At 45.3% G+C, this 27,376-nt stretch overlaps 1 protein-coding gene across 1 annotated transcript in view; it reads right to left on the bottom strand.

Annotated features, from left to right (window-relative positions):
- cdh23 (cadherin-related 23) overlaps positions 1–27,376 on the bottom strand; it is a 201,967-nt gene that overhangs the window by 101,236 nt on the left and 73,355 nt on the right. Inside the window, exons 8-10 of the mRNA XM_029254210.1 lie at positions 23,667–23,745; positions 6,959–7,071; positions 4,005–4,193 (exon numbers count right to left, since the gene is read on the bottom strand). Of these exons, the coding sequence (XP_029110043.1) occupies positions 4,005–4,193; positions 6,959–7,071; positions 23,667–23,745 (381 nt within the window). The remainder of the gene's footprint in view (positions 1–4,004; positions 4,194–6,958; positions 7,072–23,666; positions 23,746–27,376) is intronic.

Here is a 27,376-nt window from a genome sequence, read left to right as displayed (position 1 = left end):
TTTACACACATTTTCGCAAACAAAATTAATTATTCCGCCATCAACCACAAACACTCTACAGCCAGAGGAGTTTCAGTGCCCTTTATATTATTACAGGGTAATATTATTAGAAAAATAACAACAATAATTAAAATAATGCTGAAAGTTAATGGATTTGTAGTGATTGTGACCGCAATCTGTACTTGTACAACGTGTCCAAAGACAAGAAGGCCTCAAATCCAGTGAGAGGGTGTGGGGGGTGTCGGAGGGCGACGTGAATTTCGCTGCTCATATCGACACGTCGGGCACCGGATATTACATTTCCACGCAGAGAAACATTTAACAGGAGTAAATATGGAGGTAGCGCGCTCACGATTTTCACGGCAGATATTTTTATTCTCGGACGCCCTCCCCCGATCTGAACCCCGACACCAAAGGGACATGTGGAGATAGTGATCGATTGTCTTTTACGGCGAGGGGTAAATTGCCTCATTCTTTCTTTTTTATTTTTGTTTTTCATCATTGGAAGGGTGATGCGGCTGATGCCTCCTATTTAAAAACCATCCAATATGCTGAGATGTCACCACAGATAGCCCATAACGGTAATTGTCGATCCATTTGCCCGTTGCCTCTCCATCCTAATCCTTAGCTAAAAGGTATTGTCACATACACTCTGGGAAATTTTGAGACAAATGGTCGAGGAAAGTTCGAGTCGGAGGAAAAAAAGGATGACTGACAAGAAGAGCATTCCATCTGGATGCAGATTCTGTCTGTCTGAATATGTCCGTCATACTCAAGTTAATGGAAGCTGGTTTGACGCCTTGAGATCCCTTCAGCAAGTGAACAATGTTTCTGCTTGATTTGCATGGCCTTTCATCTGTGTTCATTCAAAGTAAATATGCTCTTATAGTGTTCTGCATACCTGTTTGTATGCATGAACGTGTCTTAGAAAAGCATTCTGGGGTCTATGTCAGCTATCTATAGAGTATTGGTGTGTATATGAAGTGCTGGGTTCATAATGAGTTCGTTGTTTGCTTCTCTAACACCAAACACATTGTGAACCCACATATTAACATATGAAGCCACATATATTCTTCTAGTATGTTGCCACTACACACACACATGTGAGTGCTCCTCTTTTAGTCTATCCTATCCCTTGTCTTTCAACTTATGGGAGGGAATACTTTTCATTTTTGTTTCACTGATTTAAACATGTGGCTGCAGTAATACAGTCATTATTTTCAGACTGAACTCGTTCAAGGAGAAATAAAATTAAATGTGTTTTGGGGTTAGAAGGCGGCTGTATTTGTTGGCTGAAGTGCTGAAAAGAACAAGTTTCATGGTCGACGCTGGCTTATATGATTGTTAAAAATGTGTTTCCCAGTCTAGACAGCAGTGTATTTTCCTAAAGAAACACACCGTGACATAGGAAGCTAAATAAAGGATTAAAAATGCTGTATATTGCATCATGACCAAACCCTCGTAGTAACATTCTAAGGAATTAACCTGACCTGTCGGCATATGGGGTAAGCCCCTGAAGACACGGTATTTCATATACATTTCTTCATTTATCAGACACTTTTGTCCAAAGCGACTTCCAGTGAACTCTATGTAGTCTTACCAGCCCACACACCTTATTCACCGCGGTGACTTACACTGCTAGACACACTACTTACAGTGGGTCACTCATCCATACAGCAGTGGAACACACACACACACACACACACACACACACACACACACACACTCTGTCAGTCATACACTATGGGTGAACCTGAATAACAAGTCTCTGGAGTGTGGGAGGAAACCAGAGCACCCAGAGGAAACCCACAGGGACACGGGGAGAACACGCAAACTCCGCACAGACTGAGCGGGGATCGAACCCATATCCTCTCGCACCACCCAGGCGCTGTGAGAAAGCAGCGATACTCGCTGTGCCCCGGTGCCACCCCTGTATATACATACAGACAGAAAAATAAACTTCCACTCAACGTCTAAATGGTGTTTGAGTGATCCATATGTAAATAATACTAATTAAGCTCTTTGGATGCTTTTTTTCTTTAATACTCTGAGCAAGAACGATAAGTTTAGAGGCACTTTTCGACTGAGAAAGAGACACTTGGCAGGCACTTATAAACCAGGAGAACCTCTGTGGATAGTGGGGATCCAGGTTGCAGGAAACACAGGGTGGCAGAGCTCCAGAGGCCTGGTTCTTAGCACCTGCCACACGCGGGGTGTCACCTGGCAAGAAAACACCAGCGGCACCATGACCTCGCGCCAGTCACTTTTGTTTATCGTCGCCATGCCAGCCGAATTGAATAAAACCTCACGAAGCATTCAGAATAAACTCGCAGTTAAATGCCGCACCATTTACTACTTGGCACCTCTCGCCCGCCTCACCAACCTCGGTGTGTGTTCTCTGTGCCCCAGCCCCATACACTTCTCCATTAGTCATGCCATTTACACCCCCGCCACTCCCCCATCCCTTTCTTCACCCCCACCGCCCTCAACACACACACTCAACTCTCAGTTATCTGTCAAATTCCATCCCGACCACCACTGCGCAGGAATCAATCAGAGTTGACTAGCTTTCGGCTTATCTCAACCTGGGTGATTGATTTTCCTCGTTAGCTATAATTTGATGCTCTATCCCATCTCTTCCAAAGCAAATTAAATTGTAGCCGAGTCGAATGTGCTCCTGGTCATGGGCTGCGTGAGTTAGCAAGCTTCTGCGCTGGTGTTTTTGCATGTGTGCCTGTGTGTGTGTGCGTGTGTGTGTGAGAGAGAGATCGTGTTGCTATTAGATACAGCCTGATGGGAACTGGCGGACACATGATGTAAAATTAAAGAGGATGGTGTTCAACAGGCCTCTCTGATACAACACCCTGGATTACTGACAGGCAGGACAAGCATCGAGGAGCTAAGAACCTCCACCGCCTGCAGAGCTGTGAAGGACCATTGACTGCGCTAGCTTTAGTGACTGTGCTAGCAGTGCGAACAGAGCTAATGGTGCTAACTGTGCTGTTGACAGTGCTAATGGTGCTAACTGTGCTAACAGTGTTGCTAGAGAGATAATGGTGCTAACTGTGCTAATTGTTGACAGTGCTAATAGTGCTAACAGTGTCGCTAGAGAGATAATGGTGCTAACTGTGCTAACAGTCCCAACTGTGCTAAGTGTTGGCAGAGCTAATGGTGCTAACTGTGCTAGCAGTGCTAACTGTGCTAACAGTGTTGCCAGAGCTAATGGTGCTAACTGTGCTAAGTGTTGACAGTACTAATGGTGCTAACTGTGAATCTGAGTGTACAGGACAGCTCAGGCTCCGAGTTAACTGTGCAGCCCGATTTACATGTTGGTAGAGATGGGCACATACAATCGAATAATAAGTGAGCAAAACTAGTACTCACTATTGCACCAGTTCAGTTCAACGATAACAATTCCACATCTATAGTGCACAACACACAACAAAACCTTGTTCAAAAATATTTCAATGACACGTTAAACTACATGTTGTTCTGTACCATCCTATAATTGATGTGTTGACTAGTGCTTATTATTATCTCAGTTCTATTTTTTTTCTGGATATTTACAAATGCAGTTGCTAGTATGTATGTCAAAAAAATAAAAGGTACTGTACAGTGAAAAGAAGGGTAACACTTGTGTGGGATGAGCTAAAACGAGAAGTCAAAAGGAAAGCAACAAATGTATCCCACATCTCCGGGAACTGCCGCAGAAGAGCTGGGGTGACATGTGACATGTTGGTTCATTTCCTGATCAAACTTCTAAATTGAATGCTCTGCATTAAAATTAAAAAAAAAAAAAGAAGAAAACTAGGTGTTCTCAAACTTTTACTGGGAAGTGTATCCTATGACAAAGTATTTCAACTCAATTGCTTTAGTAAGACATTTATATCAAGTAAATTGCTGTAAAAAATGTAAATGACTTTGGAAAAAATCATGACGTGCATCTAAAAATGATTTTAAAAAAAAAAGAAAAAAAAAGAAAGTTTAAAATGGCACTCACTCACCTCATCCTTGTCCTCCACTAGGATGAAGAGGGGCAGGGCAAAGCCCACCTGCGCCAACTCGGTGATGCGGACACGGTATTCGGAGCTGTTGAACTGCGGCGCGTTGTCATTTTTGTCCACCACCAAGATGGTGAAGGTGGTCATGACTGTCGCCGTAGACGGCGTGCGGTCCTCGTTCAGCTCCGTGGCCTTAGAATGAGGAAAAAAAAAAAAGGCAGAGATGCAGTTTAGGCAGAGCTGCACATTAACGTTCATATTGATGTTAGCAACATCTTACTATGCACGTTACTCTGGTTACAACTGCTTTCAATTAAATTAAACTTCTCGTAAACACATCACAATATGAATTTGCTTTCTGGGACTTGTAATCATGCCTGAGATGTATGTAGGTGGAAACTCAAGTGGTCAAATTATTCAGGAAATTATCACTATATGCTTTATTATGCACAGTATTATTTGTGCCAGAGTTTGCCGCGTCTTCAACAATGAAGGCCGCGGTTGATTGAGATGCGGTAGGATGAGGAGCGGCATTGAAGGATGGAAGGTAAATCGGGCTAGAAAGAAAAACAGAAGAGAAAGTAGGCAGATAGCAGCAACAAGCATCTGTCAGCACTCTATCTCTTCAAAGTACTTACAGCTGAACCTTTTATTGGATGGAGACGTGGGGAAGGGGCACAATGCATTCGGAGAAATGGGGACAAATTGGTGGCAAGGGTGGGTCAGCGAGGGTGGGTGGGGGGGGTGCCGGGCTTGAAACGAGATTAAAGAGCGATGAGTTCTATTGAAGGGAAACAATTACTGACAGGTCCGCTCAGCGTTCGGCTCCCTCTGTCCCAGTGGTTCCTGAAGCGAAGGCATGGGAACATGGCGGGAGGCCGCGTGGCTCGGGGTGCTGGACTGTGATGTCTTATTGATGGCGGTGTGTCTGAGGTAGTTGGAGGTGGGGCAGGGGTAATCGTGCTTGTGACATTTTTCTATATCTAACCACCCCCCGCCACCCCGAGATCCTACCCTGACACCGCCCCCCCAAACCACAACCCCACCCTCTCAGCCCCCAGCTCCTTCTACATCAGCACCACCACTGGCGCACACCATGTAGGAGCTCAGCCTTGTGAAGTTGAGAAATTAGTTTTATTACCCTTGCACTCAAAATCAATAGTGACACTAAAGAGTGGGCGCTGAGCCCACAAAAGAGGCTGGGGAGAGAGAAAGCAAAAATCTATAGCTTATAAATATGTTTTTTTGAGTGTTTTCATCCCTCTTTTTCCATCATGTAGGTCTTCTACTGTAATCATTGATTTTAATTAAGAGGAGAAATCGGGCAGGAATGCAATTCCAAGTCCAGGTAAAGGAAACTTTGTTACATACATACAGCGCAGGACATATTTTCACATACATACGCAGAAAGAGCCGCAGTCTAATATTATTAGTTTAATGAAACACTTGCGCATTTTTGTCGCAGAAAACAAACGATACAACAATTTCTTCTGTCTAATTTTACTGACGGCTTGGTGTACAAAGATGTGATCCTTTAAGTGAAAGGCTGTGGGTTGAAATCCAAGAGGGAATGCAGTTCAGCCTATCATTAAGGCACTTCATTTGCATCAGTAAATATTTACGTGTATTGTAAGTCAAGATAACTTTCGTCAGCCAAACTAAGCAAAAAAACAATATGCCTTAAGTAACAGACTTTCTTGAGCAATCATTTGAGGTTTTTGTGAGCTGACTGTTTTTATCCAAAGCAGATCAATGAAATGGTCTTAGGTCTTGAACCAGCACACTTCAGGTTGAAAGTCTAAGGCCATATTGTGCTCCTGGTTTTATTTTTCTGTATCAAACATTAACATTGTTCTTCGTTCCCTGCAACGTCCTCATCCCTCTCTCTCATTTTCACGTTTTTCCCTTTTTTTCACCAAATCATTCCACCACTGGTTCCATTTCACCATATCCCTGGTTTCATCACACCAGTTCCCGCCACTCTCTTCCCATGGGTCTAAAAAGGGAATTCAGTAAGCAGCAGCAGTCACCGGAAAAGGAATGGGAGCCATGGCTTGCGGGCTTACAAAGCCAGCGAGGGAAAGGATGAGAGAAGCAAATTGGACCCAGCCAGTCAGGTTTACTGTAGCTTGGTACTGGCAAGATCCTGGGCTTGACTCATGCTCACATGCCCCCCTCATCTAATAGGAGGCTGCGACTGAGCGCCTGCGACTGAGCAGCTAAGCCTGCAGGAAAGCGGTTCCACCTTTTAATTGGGCATTGGTTCCGCCCGCTATTCGGATAGCCTGCCTGCTTGCACAGGGCATGTGTCACTCATCGCTTTTTAAATGTGTCTAATGCGCTACATCAGTAAAGCAGGCCTGCGAGTCCACGCCACTCAGATGTGCATTCGGCAGCGCAAGAAGCTTTTGAGAATCGCATCACACAGCCTCTTGTAATATATGTAGCAGGGGTGCCTTTGGGGAAGCAATGCATTTTTTATGCTGGTCTTGAATGGGAAGGTCAATAATACATTAGAGCATCATGTCGGCATTAGGGCCACGCTGTGCTTCCTAAGCAATGATAGATCGGGTTGGGCTGATGTTTGCACCTGCTTGACCCAGGTTTGTGTAATGATGAACTGAAACCTGAGGTCTGCTTGACCAGCTGAAAGCAAACACATGTAATATAACATGCTTCTCGTGTTTTTTTCTGTTCCCACTGACCACCTCTCCAGACATGGCCTGGCCCACCTACAACCTTCACTATTCCCCCCATCAGACCTCTCTTCCATCCTTAATTTTCCCATTACATCTCTTTGGATCGCATAATCAGTCCTTTAACCGAACCATTCAGTCTCCGTAAACGTCGCTTGGCCCATCCCGTCAGATGTTTGACCACCCCACAACTACCCAGAGCTCTCCTCTGCTCCCCCCCGGGGGCCTCCCTGACAGCTGGTTGCCCACCGTCTTTCACACCTTGACAGTCAAGATGAAGCCAGCAGAGTAGAGGGGGTTTTCTCTGTCCAGCTGCCCGTTCACTGTGAGAGATCCGCTGATGTAGTCAAGAGCGAAGATGCTGTTGGTGTTTCCTGTACAGACACAGAGGAGAGACAGCAAGGAATCGGTGAAACAGTGAGGAGTGCAACTTTTCTTCCCAAATATATTCAAGGGCTGAAATTCTTATACTGCAGCTAGAGCTTTTAAACTGTCAGGACCACAATTCTTTAATTCTCATTTCAATGATAATATATCATTACTATAATATACGAATATTGTATAATATAGTAATGATATTTACTATAATAGTTATTTTTTGGATTGTTATTTTTTAGTGATTTTTTTGATTTATTAAATTGTTTTACTCAAATGCATTTACAGTTTCATCCATTCATACAATTGGTTTTTACTGGAGCTGAGACTACAGCAGTGCACATCCAAAGACTTAAACCAACATCCTTCTGACAAGAGGCCTTAACCATTGTACCACATGCCCCGTTCTCTATGTGCTGCTCGTATTTCTTCCTGTTGTTGCCTTCACCGCATCCATTTTTCTGTTTCTTTTGCTCCCGATCTTCATTCAACTCTCGCTCCCCGCGCCGCCACCACCCCCTCCCTGCGCCTCCTTCCTGCTTTCCCTCTCCGTCTCTTCCCTGTAACAGCTGGCGTCTCCGCTCGCTGCACACTAATTACACTCGGCAGATGGAGCCGGCAGACAGGCGGCGATAAGGCGCTCCGAGTCCTCCAACTTCGTCCCTCTCCCCTCGGCGTCCCATCACCCGCAGCGCTACACCCTGTTCTCCAGCAAAGACCCCCACTGCATCCCTCAGTTGCCATCATACCCCTATACAATTAATCATTCCCTCTAAATATCTAAGAACATTCACATACATTTCCCCTATTAATTTCCATTACGATCTGAAACACCTAACGGCTCTTTTACCTTCGATTTTTGCATATAAACTTCAACGAAAAGTAAATGTTTGTTTCCACGTGAACTAGTTTTCTCGTTGCTTTCGCAGCTACTCTACATTTCCTTACTGTTTCCTGTGCCAAGTTGCCACTCGGTCACCATAGCGTGTCTGGTTGAGGGGTGAGGGTGTGCAAACTGATAGACGAGTTTGGGGTCCGTTTAACCCCCTAACGGCGGGGAACACACGGTTGAATGGGCGTGCACGGTGAGGATGCGAGCGGAAGCAGCTGCTTTGCAGAAACCTGAGACTCCCTGCCGGGAGGCGCTCCGCAGACAGCATGGCTGGCAGACCGATCGGAGACGCCTCCATCCTGACTTTACACGCTCCAAGATTCACACTTCAAAAAAGGCTCCCCGTAGAGGCCCCCCCCCCCCTCGACGAGCACGACACCTCTCTCAACTTCATAATACAACTTATAAATGCATGTCTTCAAATCAATAGTCATCTCAACTGTATGCAACTGTGCTGGCCTGAAAGCTGCACTTATCTATGCTAGCGATCGTTCTCATAAATACTCTGCAGGAGCACAATAATCGGGATTTGACATATAAATAGTTCTTTCAGGGGTATACACACAGTGCCCAAACAGTGCGATTGGTTGCAGGCTCGATTCCTGCTCAGTCCGTGTGCACTTTGTATGCTCTCTCTTTGTGAGTGTTTCCTTCCATGATCTAAAGGCATGTTTTTCAGGTGAATCAGTGACTCCGCATTGCCCTTTTTGTGTGTGTGTGTGTGTGTGTGTTACATTGTTCTGCTGTAGAGATGGGTGAAAGATTGTGGGTAGTTTATTGCAGTGTGTCTTGCACCCTGTGTCAGCTAAACGTCTCACAGCGCCTGGGTGGTGTGAGAGGATGTGGGTTTGATCCCCGCTCAGTGTGTGTGGAGTTTGCATGTTCTCCCCATGTCTGCGTGGGTTTCCTCCGGCTGCTCTGGTTTCCACCCACACTCCAAAGACATGCTGTTCAGGTTCACCCCATAGTGTGTGAGTGACAGAGAGAGAGAGTGTGTGTGTGGATTCCACTTATGTATGAATGAGTGACCCAGTGTAAGTAGTGTATCTAGCAGTGTAAGTCACCGCAGTGAATAAGGTGTGTGGGCTCGTAACACTACATAGAGTTCATTGGCAGTCACTTTGGGGAAAATCATCTGCTAAATAAAAGTAAATGTAAGTAATATGTAGTGGAGCTGTTATACATCACTGTGCGGAAAAGAGTCTGATGAATGAGTAAATGTAAATGTATTGTGCGACAATGTTTAGGACGTATGTAGTACACAGTATGGTCCACCTGCCCCCTGTGTTGTGTGTGTTTTGATGAAAGCAAGAGAGAAGCAGATTAACCCGGAGATGCACCGCTTGTATTTGGAGGACGGCAGGGTACCCTGGAGCCCATTGCTGCCCGCTGATGAAAGGAGAGAGAGGTCAGCAGGGTCCAGGTACACCAGAGAGGGCCAAGTCCAAATGCGAGAGGCCAGCGAGTAATTACTCTGGATTGAGGACAAAAGGTGGAGTCGGTTGGAGCCCCACAGTAAGAATGGGCAACTTTTGCGTGCCTAAAATGAGCATCTCTTTCTGAGATGCGGTAGATGTGTTTATTTTCACACATCTGACAGCTCCTAAGTTTACCTTTCACAAGCGCAGCCTCCATTATAAAGGGTGACTCTAATCAAGCAAATAATGGGGATCTTTCCCAGGGGTCAGCAGCATCGCTCCTCTCACATCTGTTCCACCGCTTGACTCGACTCATTTATGGGAGAACAGTTGGCTGCCAGGCTTACGTGCAAGAGGTTGCGAATGTTCAACAAGCACAATATTCCTCATAGCTCGAGTAATAGGATTAGGCACGGAATCGGTGACAGCTTCTTAGCACTTTGTACAGCTTTACGGCAATGTTGGATTGCGCAATTTCTGGAAGGTAGCAAAGAAATGGAAAGGAGGACAGACGGAGACTTTGCATGGCTCCGCTCCGTCTTACTGATGTTTGCCAGAGATGGCAGCTGAGTTCATGAGTTCTTACAACCTCTCCCTGCCTCCCATGCTCTGGGTTCCAGTGCCCCCCCCCGCTTGTATACACTGAGTGAGGGCATGATGGCTGTAAAATTAGTTTGCCTGCTCTGCTGGCCCTGCCCAGAACGACAACTTCGCTGAACAGCCGCTCCGTTCCTGCCTTGCTGAGCGCTCACCTGTCTGAACGACTCCTGGGAGACACTCGTGCTGTCAAATGCACACACACACTCTTACACACATTCACGCAGGGATATGTAAAAAGATCTGGGCTCAAACTGGGAGGCTCAGTATCGCTCATATGGGCTGTGCCTGTACAGTCACACAAACGTGCACTCGTGCATAAGCGAAAACAGTTTGTCCGCACACAGACACACACACACATATGTGTGCTAAAAGCCATTCACTCTGACGCCACTGTGATGCCAAGTCAGATTAACCAACAATTCAGCTGCTTCAATGTACATTCAAGGTATCACAAAAAGACAAGGAAAACACACAAACACACAGAAGATATCCCGTGTCAGATTAACTCTCCAATACATATCTCTTGGCCCTGAAATACAGACACGTCCTCTCAGACTCAGTGATGTACAGCATCTCATGTTTGTCGCCACATACTGGCCTTGGGCTTTTTTGGTGCTAACGGTGCCTACGGTCTGGCCAAGCAGCCCCGGAAAATGACCCTCCCGCCGCCAGCCCACCGTTACCCCCCTGCGCCACAGATCACACTTCGGTCCTCCTCGCACTCGCCTTTCCGCAGCATGGTAAGCTAAGAAAGACTCGCAGCAAGACGTTGATACGGTTCAACTGAGGTAGTGAGTTTCCTCTATGCGGTCCTCCCTCTCTACTCCTTCTGGGCCTTCCTTTCCACACTGATTTTGTCAGACAGATCAGAGGCGTGAAATCCCAGCATGCAATGACACACCTGCTCTCACTGAAGTTCTCCACTGGGGGGCACAATAGAGACCAGTAGTGATGCTATGAGAAAGATTAGGAGCCTGGAGCAACAGTGCAAGGATTACAGCCCCCGTAAATGAGGATGTGTACGGGGGGGGGGGCATCACAGAACCCCCATCACTGATGTCATAATTGAACAAGGAACACTCGTTTGTGATTAAATGTCCTTACGCTCCGGGGACAGCGGTTCCTACGTTGAGTTTTGACATATGAATACGAATTAGTCGAAGTAGTAAGGAAGGACAGAGAAAGGAACCAACTGTAGGCAGTGGGAAGTGTTGGGAATTTATTGGAGTTTGGCTGGTTTGCACCGTGTGTGTTTTGGTGGAGGGGTGTCGACTCGGTGCGCCAACGGCTCAGCCATTTCCCGTGTTCTGGACATGCCAAGGCCGGCCAGCGAAACAGATTGAAATTATACCGATTGTCTCCAGGGTGTTGGGGAAAAAATGTATATTTATGTTTATAGTGCTATCTTGACAGAAAGTCTTCCCTGCTTCTGCTAACGCAGAGTGGCGGCTCAGTGATTCTCATGCAGATGGATGCTTACACAAATACACACCCACACACATGTGCTTGTCAGACATATGTGTGGAACAATTACTGGATCAGCATTTGTAGATGTATGCTTATGTTAATATCAGTCATTCCTACAAAATATAATGTCCATGAAATGTCCTTTGTGTGCGAGAACGCTACCTGCAATCTATTTGCGAACTCACTGAATGTCCATCTTGCTTCCACGTGTGTGTGTTTGTGTGTAATGGATCCATAAGTGTTAAGACTAAACAGTGTGACTTGGAGATTTCAAGGTTTTTGCATTACTGGCTGTAGTGGTCTGGAAAATGGAAAAGCGCACAAAATCAAGAAGTGTGGCAGGTGCGCACGCACACACACACACACCAAAACATTTACCGGCCCTTAAAACCCCGAGATGTCACCGACATGACTGTCACTACCCTGCCCCAATGCGGGTTTCTCTAAACAGGTAGCGTTGCGGCCAGAGAGCGCGCCTCGACTCCAGACGGTTCTGCTTTCAGTCCCCGAGAGAGAGAGAGAGACAACAAGGACATCCATTCCCTCCCGATTTTGTCAGAAAGCCAGCAGAAAAGAGACGGCGCTCACGCGACACTCCTATTTGAGCCAGTATTTACAAGTAATAAAGAAAGCACTTTTTAGCTGACTGACACCTGTCAATCATTCTTCCGCTCAATGAAACACACGTGCCTTTCATGCCAAAGAAAGAGTGGCCCACAAACCAGGCGCCTTTGAGCTTGTTGCTGACCTTGTGGAGCGCGCGCTCATTGTAATTCCCTTCGACTGGTGCTGAGCGAGAGGCCGACGGAGCGGGAACGAGGCGTAAGCAAATTGAAACTAACTGATGGAATGCATAGGGGGCGATATTATTCAAATATGCAGAAAGGGAAAGACGCACTCCGTAGAATTCCATTAAACTCGACAGAATGACAACGTATGTAACATATGGCTCAATTGCTGTGACGCGGCTTTGCGGACGGCCACGTACTTTCCCGGATTTCGGCGTTCTTTTTCCTTTGAAACAGCCAGCGAAACCCGTGCAACATTACAAAAATAGCATTGCATTTCTGCAGGTACAAATTACAGCAATACGTTTCATTCTTATACAACCCATGTCTGTGGGAATTTAATACAGTTGATTGTGCACAATGTGATGCTTGGTTAACTTTTCCTTTGAAAGTTTGGGTCTTAAACTTGTCAGATGTGCTAAAAAAACTGGAAAACACACACACACACACAGAGCAGCTGCAGTTATTTTGTTGCTGTATTCCAGCATATGTAAGAATTTCCCATTTATTCCAACAGAAAGTTAAATTTTGTATTCTTCCCATTGGATAATCATCCAATGAGGTTTGTTCATGCAAGTTTAGCTGCGAAGAGAAAGAAAATGCATTAAATGTTTTTAATTTCTTCATTATTTCAATATCTTTATCCCCATGCCTCATGCAAACTTTTTTATTTCTACCATAGCAGTTGATGTGCATCTTTCTGGCTGTAACTTATGAGTCTTTAACAGGAGCCACAGATGTAATTTTCCCAAAATAAGATGTTCAAATTGTCAGCAATACGCCAGGCAGACTTCCAGCTCACCCCACTGGACCGATGAGGCATTTGTGCAGCGGTTGCTTATTTTGCGGAAATATGTCCAATGCCGTACGTGACAAGGACCGAGACGTCCTTAAACGTGCATCAAGATCAAACTCTCACCGAAGCCATCTCCTCCGATCTGCACCAACTTTGAATTTGTACCGGATAACTTGTTTTTGCCGCTGCTGTTGTTTTTCTGGTCAAAAGCCTGCAATCTTGTGGAATTGAGTTCACCGAGACATAAAGTGACTGAGTGCAAACACAAAGTGGTCAATTTTGTGATGCAGAGTAATTTACCATTAAGTTTAATGGATAGCCTAAGGTACAGCGATGGAATTGACCTTTTTTTACTCTGGCAAACACTGTAGGTGCATACACATTGCTGTTTTTGTTTAGATCATTCCATTTTATCACTTTCATTATGGGGCAAGAAAATTCTTTTTCTACCTGTTCTACTTATTTTTTTATATACTGTATATTATTCTAATTTCAAGAGTTTATACCTTATACATATTAAATGCACCTTAACTGTATTTCTCCAACAGTGTATTTTTCACATGGACATGTTTTAGCTGCAGATATAGAAATAAGATATGTGGTCATATACAGATCGTATGACCCTACCGTCTGGATCCCCTCTTCAATAAAGAGTAGGAAGGGGGTGGAAGATAAGTTACCCCCCCATTATTATTACACTGACATATTTGTACACGAGAAGTTACAATTTAAATTATCAGCTTTACCCATTTATACACCAGAGAGTTCTAACTATATCAACTGTGGGCAAGTACCTTAATCAAGGTTATATAGCAGGAGTCGGGCTCAAACTGGGGACCTTCAAGCTGGAAGGTGAGCTCTAACTACTATATTACCTGATGCTCTTTATTCAGTGGATAGTTGCATATTTTTCAAAATATTCACAGGACACAAATATCATACTTTATTATTATAATTCCTTATCATTTTAAATAGTTCATAGGCCCATTATATTTTCCAACAGTAAATGATGACAGATGTATTACACAATGTTATTTTGCTCAAATTATATTGTAACTAAAACTGTCGAATTCGGACTTTGTGTAAGCTCATTTAAAATTTTTATGTCAGTCCAATGAGTGTTACAGATGCACACTAGAGTGAATGAGTAGGACAGAGTGCAGTCAAACAAGACACCGTCGTCTGTCTCGTTGCGCCCAACAACTAGTGAAACACACGACTCCACCATTCCCCTGGAACAGGACTTAATGAATACTATATGAGGTGTTCTATTAAGAGGTTTAAAAATATATATATAAAAAAAAAAAGTGTTTAAAAAAAAGAGTAAAGATAATAATAATAGCAACAAAGGATGGAGAGAGGTGGCATGGTCCAGGGGGAGTCAGGACATCTTCCTGCTTCTTCCCTCACATCTTGCCCCCTATTGTAGTTTGAAACACACGCTGGTCTCTCTCTCTCGCTGCTTCTTTGTGTCTAGTAGCTGGGCTTTACCCATTGTTCTCATTCAAAGGCAGTGTCCGACCCTTAAGCGATGTTATTATTGCCTTTTTTCCCTTTTCTTTACGGATTTAATAAATAAAATGTTTTTTATGATTTTCTTGTTTAGATTACACTTATAGAAATAAAACAATTCTGCATATTTGCTCGTTTGGATTGCAACAGCGAGTGTGATTTGGTAACCTGAAGCACATTTTGTAAGATTTCAACAGCATTGGATACATTTTGGGACTTGAACTTGCAACCTTGTGTCACGAATGTGCTTTTTCAGCTCACTCCTGGTGTTTCTTTGTATACAACTTGCACTCTAACATATCTGTGAAGCAGCAGGTTAGTTTGTTTACACATGGATTTGTCTGTACTTTGTACCTTGCCTCCAGCATTTACACGCATTCATCTATCAGACACTTTTCTCCAAAGCGACGAACATCTCATAGAAAATACAACGTGTTCGTTACATTAGCAGAAAGAGACACTTAGATGCAGATCCATGATTCTTAAGTGCAGTTAGTCTGTTTCTTTCCACCATATGAACCAACGTTTATCACACGAGTAGCTGCATAAAACTTTACCAGAATATCAACAATTCCTGATCACCTTCCTAGTAATATTATATATAATATATATAGTTAGATACATATAAACATTTACGCTACATTACAGGAGTAGCTGTGTAAAGGTTTATCTGGCCATCATCTTACAGTTATAGAGCATGAACATTTACACCTTACATAAACTCAAGACATGGTGGGAGAAGTGAGTCTGGAAGAGGTGAGTTTTAAGTCCCTTTTTAAATGCAGACATGGATTCAGCAGTTCTGAGTGAGAGGGGGAGCTCGTTCCACCACAACGGAGCTAGAACTGAGAACATTCATGCTTTAACTTTGTGCCACATTTGTGGCAGTTTTTTCTGAATCTGGATGGTGGAACTGAGACTTCAGGAGAGACGGTACTTGAACTCCAGTTCTCAGTCCTTATTGTTTCCCTAGAAAGGATTCAGGAGTTTCAGTGGAACGAGGGAGATGACTGAAGGAAAGCCCATAGAATCCTCACATAAATTCACATTTCTGTTCTCCGGATCCGTCACTAGAGGGTTCGAGGTTCAAATTGGTAGGGGGCTATACTTTGCAGTTTTGAGAGAGAGAGAGAGAGAGAGAGAGAGAGAGAGAGAGAGAGAGCAGACAGGTGTGCTCATTTCTACCGCTTTGATACTCCTGTATATCAGCTTCCTGAAATTCCCTCCAGAAGAACAGACTGATAGTGTCCCTTCTCAACTAATTGAAAACCTCGATAAATCCTGCGGAAGATTACAGGGAGAAGAAAAAAAAATCCTTCAGCAATAAGGTGTTTTGCTGATACGGGACACCCTTGAAGACGGAGTAATCTAAGCATCATGCTATAGCTAAGCTGAAAATAAAGATATGTGAAAAAGAAGGACGGGAAAATAAAGGTCTTTCCCACTTATCTACTTGTCCATGCAAGAAATTACAAACTGCACTTGGCTGAGTCGATGGCCGATCCCAACCCAGCGCAGTCGCCGACTTCTGACTCAACACCCGCAGAGCTTCCTGTGAGAGCTGGGGCATCGGGGCGAGGCAGAGGAACACACAACGCAAGCGGAAAAGAGGACATCGGCCTGAGCGCGTGCGCCTTGGGGGCTCAGAATGAGGCAAAAATACAACCCCGGGCGAAACAAAAGAGGAGCCGGAGCAGGCCCGTTCCTCAGGTGGGACCCGGGGAGTTTCCATTTCAAAGAAGGGACCCGACCCCCGGTCCCCGCACGGAGAGCGGAGACATCGGCGCTGGAACGGGGCCGAGTTCCGCCGTCCTCGAACGCTCGAATTCCAAAGTGCACGGAGAGGATGCGTTGTGTATTCAAATGGAGGCGTCGTTTCTGCACAAACAGGATTTAATCACCTGAATGTGAGAGCTGTCAGACTCATCTACTCCCATCAGATAACGGATCTATTATACTGTGGAAGTGAGGTTTATTTATTTTTCCTCCCCCATTTCATTTATGCTAGATTTCAGAGCTGTTGTGCTGGATAAAATGTACACAAAAGCAGCGCAGGAGTCATCCTTTTAGACAGGAATTGATCCATGGAGATTTTGCCATCTTGCCTTTTTCCCCCACATTGCGAGTACTGTAGCAGTCTGATCTTCCAGGGAAATTGCAAACTACATTATTCTCCTTCTCCAAAGTGTGCATCAGATCTAACTGATAGGCACAAAGAGACTGAGCTAAAGGTCCATCCATAGATAGAGAGCATCCTACTAAGACGACTGGTCCTTTGTAGTTTGCCTCCAGGTCAACTAAAGCCACTTCCACTTTGAACTAGATCACAGAAAGAAAGAGCTTCCAATAATTTGCGAGAATAATCAAAGTAAGAAAATGATACTAGTTTCTCTTGAGACAGGACAGTTGGTGCCTCACCTTCAGCATTTACATTTATTTAACAGATGCTTTTCTCCAAAGCGACTCCCAATGAACTCTATGTAGTGTTACTATCAGGCCACACACCTTATTCACCGCGGTGACTTACACTGCTAGATACACTACTTACAACGGGTCACTCATCCATACATCAGTGGAACACACACACTCTCTGTTACTCACACACTCTGGGTGAACCTGAACAGCATGTCTTTGGACTGTGGGAGGAAACCAGAGCAGCCGGAGGAAACGCACTCTCTCTGTCACTCACTCACACACTACGAGTTAACGTGAACAGCAGTGCCGGAACCATAAATACTGGAGGACCCCATATGCTACAGAAACACTGATTTCCGTTTCTATCAAGTTACTTAGTGCTTCCCTGGCTGGGACCAGCACTGGCAGGACATCGAAACCCCGGTTCTAGTTCTGACTGCTTCAGAGAATGCTTGAAAGCCTGCCGGTTTGCTAGCTTCAACGATCAGGGCTGAGGGTCATCACACTGAGAAACAATTCCAGGCTCTACGGTTGCCCTTCGGTTGAAATACTTTAGCAGCAGCTTTAGAATCTCTGTTGAACTGTTGGTCTCTGAAGAAGGTTTTAGACCTGTTCTGGACTGCCAGGTTTTTTAATAAGAGTTTAAGCTCCATGCTGACTTGTACATCTATTAAAGCCTTGAGCACCCAAGGAGAAAGAGAGAACAGGAGTAGCGCGGCCACGGAAGACTGGGGAACCAAAGACTCTTATGACTGTAAATTAGGATTTGATAAGAACGACAAAACACAATTCACTCAATTCAGATTACTATTCCGACAAACACGTTCACAAAGAGGGAATTACACATACGTTTGGTTTGAGTCTGACTTGCTGCTCAAGGCTTCAGAAGCAGTGGAAAGCATCCCATCTGGAATTTGAACCTGCAGCCCCTCGGGTCTCGGATGGACCTCGCATCCCTGGCAACATCCGCCTGCTGCTGGCGCTACCTCAGTCACACAGACCTCACCCCCAGGGAGTGACACTTTCCTTGCTGCTTGACTGGAGAGGGACCTAGAAGACGATATCAAGGAACCAAAGGAGGATGTCGCTCTGGGCATAAGTATAAAACCAGAGTTTCCGATTTTTTTCCCCCCTTTTTCTGTTCCATATCACCTGCTGCAATAAGCAAAATCCAGGGACAACCAGCTATCCTGCAGAAAAGCACTGAGATTCTTCAACTATATCTGTCCTCAGGACCATCAGAGAGTTTTGAAATTTGGAGTTTTGTAATTATCTAGCTGTCATCTTTTCCCCACCGTCCACTCTGGCCGTCCCACAGAGACACTTTATCATCTCACCTCCTTTCAGCTGTTCATACCTTTTGCACTGATTTAGAAAGGCATCCAGGTCCAGCTTTGAAAAATGTGAAATACCACAATGGTAAGATAACAAATAAGGATGCACAGAGTTTGTAATTTATGATAATTATGCTGATTGCGCTACCTAGTAATGTACAGGGAAACGCCAATAAAGACAAAAATTGGGAACTCCAAACTTTGGGGCCATACGCTTTGATGGGTCTAATGCATCAGACTGGCTACACATTGAAGATGGTTGTTTCTCAGCTGGCAAAGCTAAAATACCTTTTTCAGGCTGTAAAAAAATGTGAGAACATTTTGCAAATGTAGCAGCACATTCTTGAAACTTACATTTGAGAAGTTTGCCTACAGTGATCTGGTCATGTTCGAGTAATGTTGATATTTACCATTACCTAGTTGCCAGCTTCATCACAACGATGTGCATCTGTCATTTTACTACATTCATTCATTTAGCTCATGCTGTTCTTCAAAGTGACTCATGGTGACTCATCCATTTACGCATCAGGATACATTTTGCTGGAGTAAAATAAGGCGAGAATCTTAATCTAGGGACTGACAGCACTAGGTGGGCTTTCAACCTGTTACATTCAAATCCAAAGGCACCTCTTTCCCACTATACTGCCTGCTGCCTCATATTGTTCATGAGTTATTAAAACCATGATCAGCTCTATTGACTGTTTGTATCTGCACAGTTTGTATTTACTTTTCCACATGTGGTCCATTACCGCTGTGATCAACACCTGTCTCCAAGGCAAATGAGGGTATTAGGTTTGTGTACTAAGTCATTTATAATTAATTACCTGTTTAATCTGCTGAGTAACTTATACTGGAGCAATTCATGGTGATTATCTTGATCAAGGGTGAAGAGCAGGGGGAGGGTTTCAAACCCAGTTCTTCCCCCTTCAAAGGCAAAAGCTCAAACCAACACACACTCTGCTGCGAAGGATACAAGAACCTAGATATTACACGTGTTGCCAGCTGTAGTCATGTTGATTTCTTACATTCATAGAGTGGTAAAGGCTTTCAGAAAGGTAGGCTCATGTGTGTTAGTGTTACATTTTTAATGCTTATGTGCAGCTTAAATGGCAAGTTTGCTAAAATTTGACCGGCTGGAAAGCTAATAATGACACACACTGAAATTAAATGGCCCTGTTAGGTGCTTGTCTGCTCTTGGGAAGCAAGGAAGGAGCAACATCTGACACGGTGACTTTACACATGCTCAGCATGTTACGGGTTCTATAGCGATTCGTTGAGTGGTAAAACCGAGAGGAAGCTGGTACACAAGTCAAAGACTCCGACAATCCTTGTATTTTATGAAGCATCAGGCTGAAACCATCTCACCGAGATATCGCACATTCACGACCTGTTTCCTATAAAAGGAAACAACCTCTCCGCTTTATAGAGTCCACTCTGGTCACGTTTCCTATCTGGATGTTTTTCACAACGCACCAGCGTCTAAAGAATGTGTGTTAACTTTTGATGACTCTTTTTCCGTGGCTTTGTGAGAAGGTTGACCATAAAGAACAACTGCTGACACCTACATTGTGATATGTTATGTAATATCCATCAAAGAGGTTCAAGAAAGCTGGCCCGGGAGTGGGGGTATAAGCTTCGGGAAAGAATTTCTTGCTCTAACAGCGATGAGCATGAATTTGGTTTCCTGAAAATGCCCTCCGCAAGTTGAGGGGGTGTAGGGCGGATATCGGTGTTGATTCCTGCAAAGCATAGCACCTTCTCAAGGGCTAACCACACACTGATGCACAGGAGTAAATCAGCTACCTTGTTTGTTTGTTTAGATCGCTGACCTTCCATGGTAGCAGTAATCTCACAGCCAGGGGAGGCAAACATTTCTGCTGACAGGACACTCATCTGTGTAGAGAAACAGGCCAACGAGGCAGGAAACCTCACGAGAAGACAAGCCTCGAACGTGTAGTGAAATAATGTTTTTCGTGGATCATAAAAGGGATCCATTGCAACTGTTGACTTCTAGACAACATTCATTTCTCGTAGTATTTTGGTATCATCACCTGTTACTCCATTGATTCGTTACACGACATCGCTATTTGACCCATCGAAACAGTTGGGTAGATGAACAGAGCAGTTGAGGTACCATCTTGGGGGGGGGGGGGGGGGGGGATTTGGGCTCCTCCTGGAACTTGATTCACCACATGCCAGATTACATGTCTATAGTCTTAACCAGCAAGACACCTGCTGATATTATTCTCAGTATTTCAAGGATTAAAAGGATTTAATGAGGATTAATAAAGATCTCAACCAAACACCATCCAAAAGTCCCAGGAGTGCATGTATGGGTTAAAAAGTAAGGTTGGGCTCAATCCAAAGGTGGTTTGCGTTCCCAGTTGAACTGCGGTACCCTCTGGGGTCAGTCTCCCAGCCGCATGGCGTGCGCGGTTTCACTGGACCGCGTGTCCGAAACGGCAAGGAAACCGCAACGAAAGCAAGAACGCGGCTTTCTCCCGAAACACGTCCGCCCTAATCTCGCAGCGCATGGTGCTCTGAGAAGGAGAGATAGACAGCAGCAAAGCAAAGCGAGAGGGTGTAGAAATTCCGATCCGAGAGTCTCCAGATCATTAACATAAATCACCCGCGCAATTAAAACTGCATTTATCTCAATTGCCGAACTAATGAGACTCATCCCGGCGGACCGCAGCTCTTCCTCCAGGGAGGAGCCAAGCGGGAACGCAAGCACCCCGCCCTCGCAGCCACCCGAAACCCAAATCCCACAAAGCGCTATCCTTCATTAGTCATTATCTGTTAACTACTGACGGCTGTATCAAGATTTCCACGCTCCCACTCCCTCGGCTCTGCACTGTACTGTTACTCATGATTTACATACGGCTGGGAGCAATTACTGTCTGGCACACTTAATGTCCTCTTAATGTTTCGGCACGACTTTGCATTAAAAAGCTGTTCTGTTTATAAGGTGCACTTAAAAACCTTGCTGCTTCTGTGCGCTGAAAATCGAGCGCGCCGCTTTGGTCGTAATGAGTCCTTCTTTCCGGCAGGATTTGCGCAGGGCTTTGAAACGCATCGCTACGGCAGCCTCTTCTTCGGGCCCCGTGCTTTGTGCATCTGACGGCATCGAGGCGCACGAGGAGCGCGGCTCTGCAGACTCCGGCAGGGCCCGGCGCCTTCATCGCCGCCTGCATTCCCTGTCATCTGCCAGCTATCCACCCACCCCAACCCCCCTACGGCATGCCAGGGAAATTAACCAGCTGGCGCCGGCGGTGCCGCGGTGCCGCGCCACGGCCTCGCTCCCCCGACAGGCCTTCGGTGGCTCCGAGCGACATGCCCGAGGTCGTGCGGCAGGGGCGCGACAGGGCCCGAGCGCTCCGCCAGCTGCACCGGGGAGTCGCAGCCATCACACACTGTTTCTCGCAGTTTGCCACTCTTCTTATCGTTCTTTGCAGGGTATGGCGAGAATAAGCCCTATGAATGACAATTACTTATCTGGGGCTGAGCGCCCTGCTAATAACATGCTGCTGGGGGCAGTGACTGATTTGGGAGCTACTCGACTTTTCTGGCCTCATGCATGGTTATGAGTACCTCCATTTTACCACTTCCGTCTGGATGCCGAGTGATTGATGCCACAGATCTAGGTCAGATCAATGCCCTGCTGGGGTCACACACCCTTATGAAAAGGATATATTAACACACACACACAATGTCAACAAGCCCTTGTCCCGTTATGAGAAAATATTTAACCCTCTAATACAGTGCATATTATATGAAATGTATAATACACGAAGGCTGGCCATAATGTACATATTTTCATATACAGCATATCAGCCTTTTAGTTTATTATATTGTTCAAAAGATGAATAATATATTTCAGAATAAACTCATGATTATCAAACATGCATGCAATGCAATGCAACGCGTACAACCGCTTGTCCCGAGCCGGAGTCAAACGTGATTAATTTTAATTTATATTTTTAATTTATATTTATATGATCACTGTATATTATTCATGTGTGGGATTACATAGAGAGTGTATGCAAAATGCTTTCACTGTAATAAAAATCTTATCCACAAAAACAGTTTTATAGGAAGCGGCCGTACGTTAAAAGGTCAAGACAAGCAGTGGATAACGGCGGTGCGCTGCACACGCAGGCCTGGACACAGCATGGGGGTGTTAAGGGGGGTACGTGGTTACTCAGACCCTGAGCTGTTTTTGGATAAGGAGGAGAGAGAGACGTTGGGCTCTGGCCTCCACAGCACTGTATACCGCGCCCTCCCCAAGAGCCACGTGACCCCCTGCTTAAGATGCTCGGCAGTTTGGGAGACACTATCTGCCGTTTAAATAAAAATTGGAGTGCTGCATTAACAGATGCTCAAACTTCCTCTCTCCTATATTATTTTATTATTATTTTTTTTGCATTCTATTTAGACGTGCCCCTTAAGATCACAACAACACGCCACTATTGCACTTTTTCCCCGGACAACATTTTTATTGTACTCTATCTCAGCTACCTGTTAGATCCCGTTAAATACCGTTTAATTGCTAAAGACCGTGACCATTTCATTTGCTCGTTGGATGCACTGATCCTAGTTTCAATCTTGATGATTAAACTGTGCTTGTAATGGCACGTATGATTATATTGTTAAAACTGTGCTTGGGATTATATTGTTGCTCAGCTTTTGCTCGTCATTTTTATAAGCATAATTTACAACTTATTGTAGCTTCGTTGTATATTTTATGGTGCATTAGACACGGTTGTACGCTGCAAAAAAAGAAAAGGATAATAAGTAAATTAAAATAATAACAATTCGTATAACGTGTAATCCGGTATCATCACAGAGGCGCAAACCAAAAAAGGAAAGGATTTCTTCCCGTTCTCAGTTAGTTGTCTGGACTATAATACATGTAAACATGGTACGTATTCACTCTGAAACCCAGGTGCTGCTGGCTTCATACTGATCAAACCTGTCTTGTACAGCAGCTGACTCAATAGTCCACAGAGGATGAAGTTATCTGCAGCCACGGGGGGCAGAACTATCATCCAAGGCTGCTGAGCGCATACAACTGGGCCGCAATGCAACAGTAGAGGAGAGCTGCCAAAAGAAGGGGGGGTAACCCCTACATCGGGGGTGCATGCTTTATGAAATGGTAAAAAAAAGGGTACTTTACAGAAGGTTGGGGGGGGGGGACTCAGGTGCAGGCCTGGACAATCCTGACAAATTAGTCGGCTTTTTTCTATACTTATTTTTAGATCCAAATGACCAGAAAAGCAGAGACAAATTTGTATCGCAGGTGTTAACCTTGATTTCAAATGCGGGCATCATTAATCTACCTGCCGATAGACGAGCGAACGCCAGAAACAGACCTGAGACGACAGTGTAACCGATTCCTCTGGGTCTTCCGCGATCCTGATCGATAGCAGTGATCTTCCGCACCTCGTAGCCCTGCGGACACGCGAAGAGAAACTGTTATTTGCGAAGACCACAAACGAACAGCTTGAAGCCTCTGACGACCTGAAGCATCACACTCTATTAATAGACAACCACAATTATCACACAAAAAAAAGAAAAAAAACATGACAAATAAGCATTTATGTTTTTATTCTAAAATGCACATTTCCATTTTGGTTTTAATTACATTTACATTAATTTATTTAGCAGACACTTTTGTCCAAAGCGACTTCCAATGAACTCTATGTAGTGTTATGAGCCCACACACCTTATCCACCGCGGTGACTTACACTGCTAGATACACCACTTAACACTGGGTCACTCACCCATACATCAGTGGAACACACACACACACACACACACTCTCTCTCTGTCACTCACACACTATGGGTGAACAGCATGTCTGGAGTGTGGGAGGAAACCAGAGCACCCAGCAGAAACCCACGCAGACAGGGGGAGAACATGCAAACTCCACACACACCGAGTGGGGATCGAACCCACGCCCTCTTCCGCCACCCAATCACCGTGAGACAGCAGCGCGACTCATTATTAAAACAAGTGAGAAACTGTGTTGGAACGAAATGATTTGGTGCGTCCTTTGACCTCCTCGTTATCGGCCAGATATGGTCCAGGTACCTGGAACTCGCTCTTTGAAAAGCACATGCGAAGCTGCCAGCCTCCCATCGATCCTGCAGAGTATGTTTGAGGGATGTTTATGCTCTATTTCTCCCAAAGTATCTCCTGTCAGTGACCAATTACAGCCAAATCAATTACGAGCCCTTTCAAGAGGAGGGTCTTCGCCGATCGAGACGTGCCAGGACAACTCGAGAGATTTTCCCGCTGTCGACACGACGGGAATGCTCAATCGCCCCCCTTGCTCCATGGCATCTACCCCCCCCCCACCCCCGCCCCCAACACACACGCTCCTTCCCTCAGCCCCTTTATCGCGTTGCCTCCTCTCTGCCTGCTCTTACCCTCCTGCCCTCTCTCCTCTATCTCAGTCCTTTCCCTTTCGCTGGTTCAGATGAGGCGCATGACAACAAAATTGCGTTTGCTCAGAAAAAAGTGTTTAAATGTCAGAAACAACAGAAATACAGCCGAGGCACAAAATGCGGAATATTATTGTGTGTGTGTGTGTGTTTGTCGGGCAGGAGGCTGAGAGAATGAAAGAGATGGCTCGACAGATGACCTCTGACAGCGCTACACGCTACATATTTGTTTGTTTGTAAATGTCAGCAGCTCTTGGAAAAGTCAGAGAAATTCGGGTTTTCATCCCACAGTGCTCTAAATGGTACCTTCTGATAGTAGTTGTGCATGAGAGGATCGGTGAGAAATTGGGCCGTTACTGTGAAACAGCTAAAACAGGGTAAGGGATAGGGTGCGTGCTGCGGTACGGTAAGGGCAGCATTAAAAGTAGGGTATTGTGGGTAGGAACGGTAGAATGAGGACTGGTACTGCAGAGCATCGGAAGAAGAACCATGGTGAAAAATGACATTGTAGAACATGGGATAAATAATACGTGTACAGGTTCAGGTATCCCCCGCTTTTCAAAAGTTTGCTTTGGTCCACTTTGCTTTTACGAAGGACCTACATTAGTACCTGTTTTGGTAACCAACCAGAGATTTGGCGTTGACTTGCCGAAGCGTTCGCATGCATCTCCTCTGCTCGTTTCTCCGCACTGGCCTCCTATAGCTACCTGGATCAAATTTAAGACCCTAGTTATTGTCTGTAAATGTATCAATAGAACCGCTCCCAGATACCTACGAGACCTGATCATCCGCTACACCCTGTGCTCTTCCACATCTGCCCGCTTGGCAGTCCCACAACGAAAGGTAAAGCACAGAGGTTCTTGGTTCTGGCTCCGTTGTGGAGGAACAACCTTCCCCTCTCACTCAGAACTGCTGAATTCCTGTCCGCATTTAAAAAAGGTCTTAAAACTCACCTCTTCCAGACTCGCATTGTCCATCATCTCTTAAGTTCATGTAAGGTGTAAATGTTCATGCACCATAACTATAAGATGATGCCCAGATAAACCTTTACACAGCTACTCCCGTAATCTAACGTAAATGTTTATATGTATCTCGAAAAAAAAAAGTTATTACTAGGAAGGTGATTTGCATATTCACATCAAATTTTATACAGCTACTCATGTGATGAACATTGCTTCATACGGCGGAAAGAAACAAACTAACTGCACTTAAGAATCTGCATCTAAGTGTCTCTTTCTGCTCACGTAAAGAACACGTTATATTTTCTACGAGATGTACATCGCTTTGGAGAAAAGCATCTCATAAATGAATACATGTAAATGTAACCGAAAGAAATCCAAAGAGGATTTTCGCTTTTACGAAAATAGCGTTGAGTGTTCGTTTCCCCGGGGGTGCGGTGGCGCAGTGGGTTGAACCACAGTCCTGCTCTCTGGTGGGTCTTAGGTTCGAGTCCTGCTGGGGGTGCCTTGCGATGGACTGGCGTCCCGTCCTGGGTGTGTCCCCTCCCCCTCCGGCCTTACGCCCTGTGTTACCGGGTAGGCTCCGGTTCCCCGTGACCCCGTGTGGGACAAGCGGTTCTGACAATGTGTGTGTGTGTGTGTGTGTGTGTGTGTGTGTTCGTTTCCCAGCGAGCCGTTATCGAGGCAGCGCGCACCCCGAGCAGCGAGAGTAGCGCCACCAAGCTCCTTCCCCAGGAACTACACTCAGCATCTTCGCATCAAGCCGCCAGAGCTTTGAACTGTCTGTGAGCCTCTCCGCTTTATCTCCGTTTATTGCGTGCGTCCGTTAGCAAGACGTGTCCTAAGGTATGAGAAAAGCCTAAGAGCTCGTAAGGGTGCCACACTTAGCGTAAAACCGGATGTAATTAAGTGTTTCGATCATGGCGACCGAAACAAAGACAACGTGCTGCGTTGAACTTGCCTGCGTCCAACATTCCTACTATTATTATGTGTTATTTGGTAGGTTATTTTCTGGGTGGGGGAACGCTCAAAAATTTTTCCCATATCAATTAACAGTAATCGCATCTTCGCTTTATGCCATTTCGGCTTACGAAAGGTTTCGTAGGAACGCTCTACTTTCAGGTAGCGGGGGAAAACGTGTATTTTGGAGCAATAGTGGTAAGAGGAAGAGTCGGTACTTGTGAGCAGTAAAAGTACAGCGAGGTGTAGATGTACAAGAGGGCAGCAGCAGGGCGAGGGCTTGGACTGTCCCAACAGACCACTGATGGCAGAGGCGCGCGGAGGCAGGGGCCGGCTGCGGACTTCGGCGTCCAATCCTCCCCGTCTGACCTTCCCCCCTGACAGCTGATGGATTGGGGAGTCACAGAGCCTCCCGCCAGAGCTGCCTTCCCACCTCATTAATATGCATGCAAATGTGGAGGCTGACATTTCACTACAGTCGGCAGAGATAGGTGGAGAGAGGGAAAGATAGAGGCCGTCCCACTTTGCACCCTCACCCCTCTCCCTTCAGCGCCGAGGAAGGTGGCACTGAGCAAGCGGAGACGAAAAAGTGCACCGAAGGTCCAGAGCATCCTTTAAGGACAGAAGGAGCATGTCCATGTCATAGGACACATTAGGCTCTCCAAACAAAGCTGCTTTTCATCATTATCATCATCATCATCATCATCATCATTATTA

Source organism: Scleropages formosus, chromosome 8, assembly GCF_900964775.1.
Source record: "Scleropages formosus chromosome 8, fSclFor1.1, whole genome shotgun sequence".
In the NCBI taxonomy this organism is placed as follows: domain Eukaryota; kingdom Metazoa; phylum Chordata; class Actinopteri; order Osteoglossiformes; family Osteoglossidae; genus Scleropages; species Scleropages formosus.
Note: the sequence above shows the minus strand (reverse complement) of the source record. Positions and strands in the feature narration are given on the sequence as shown.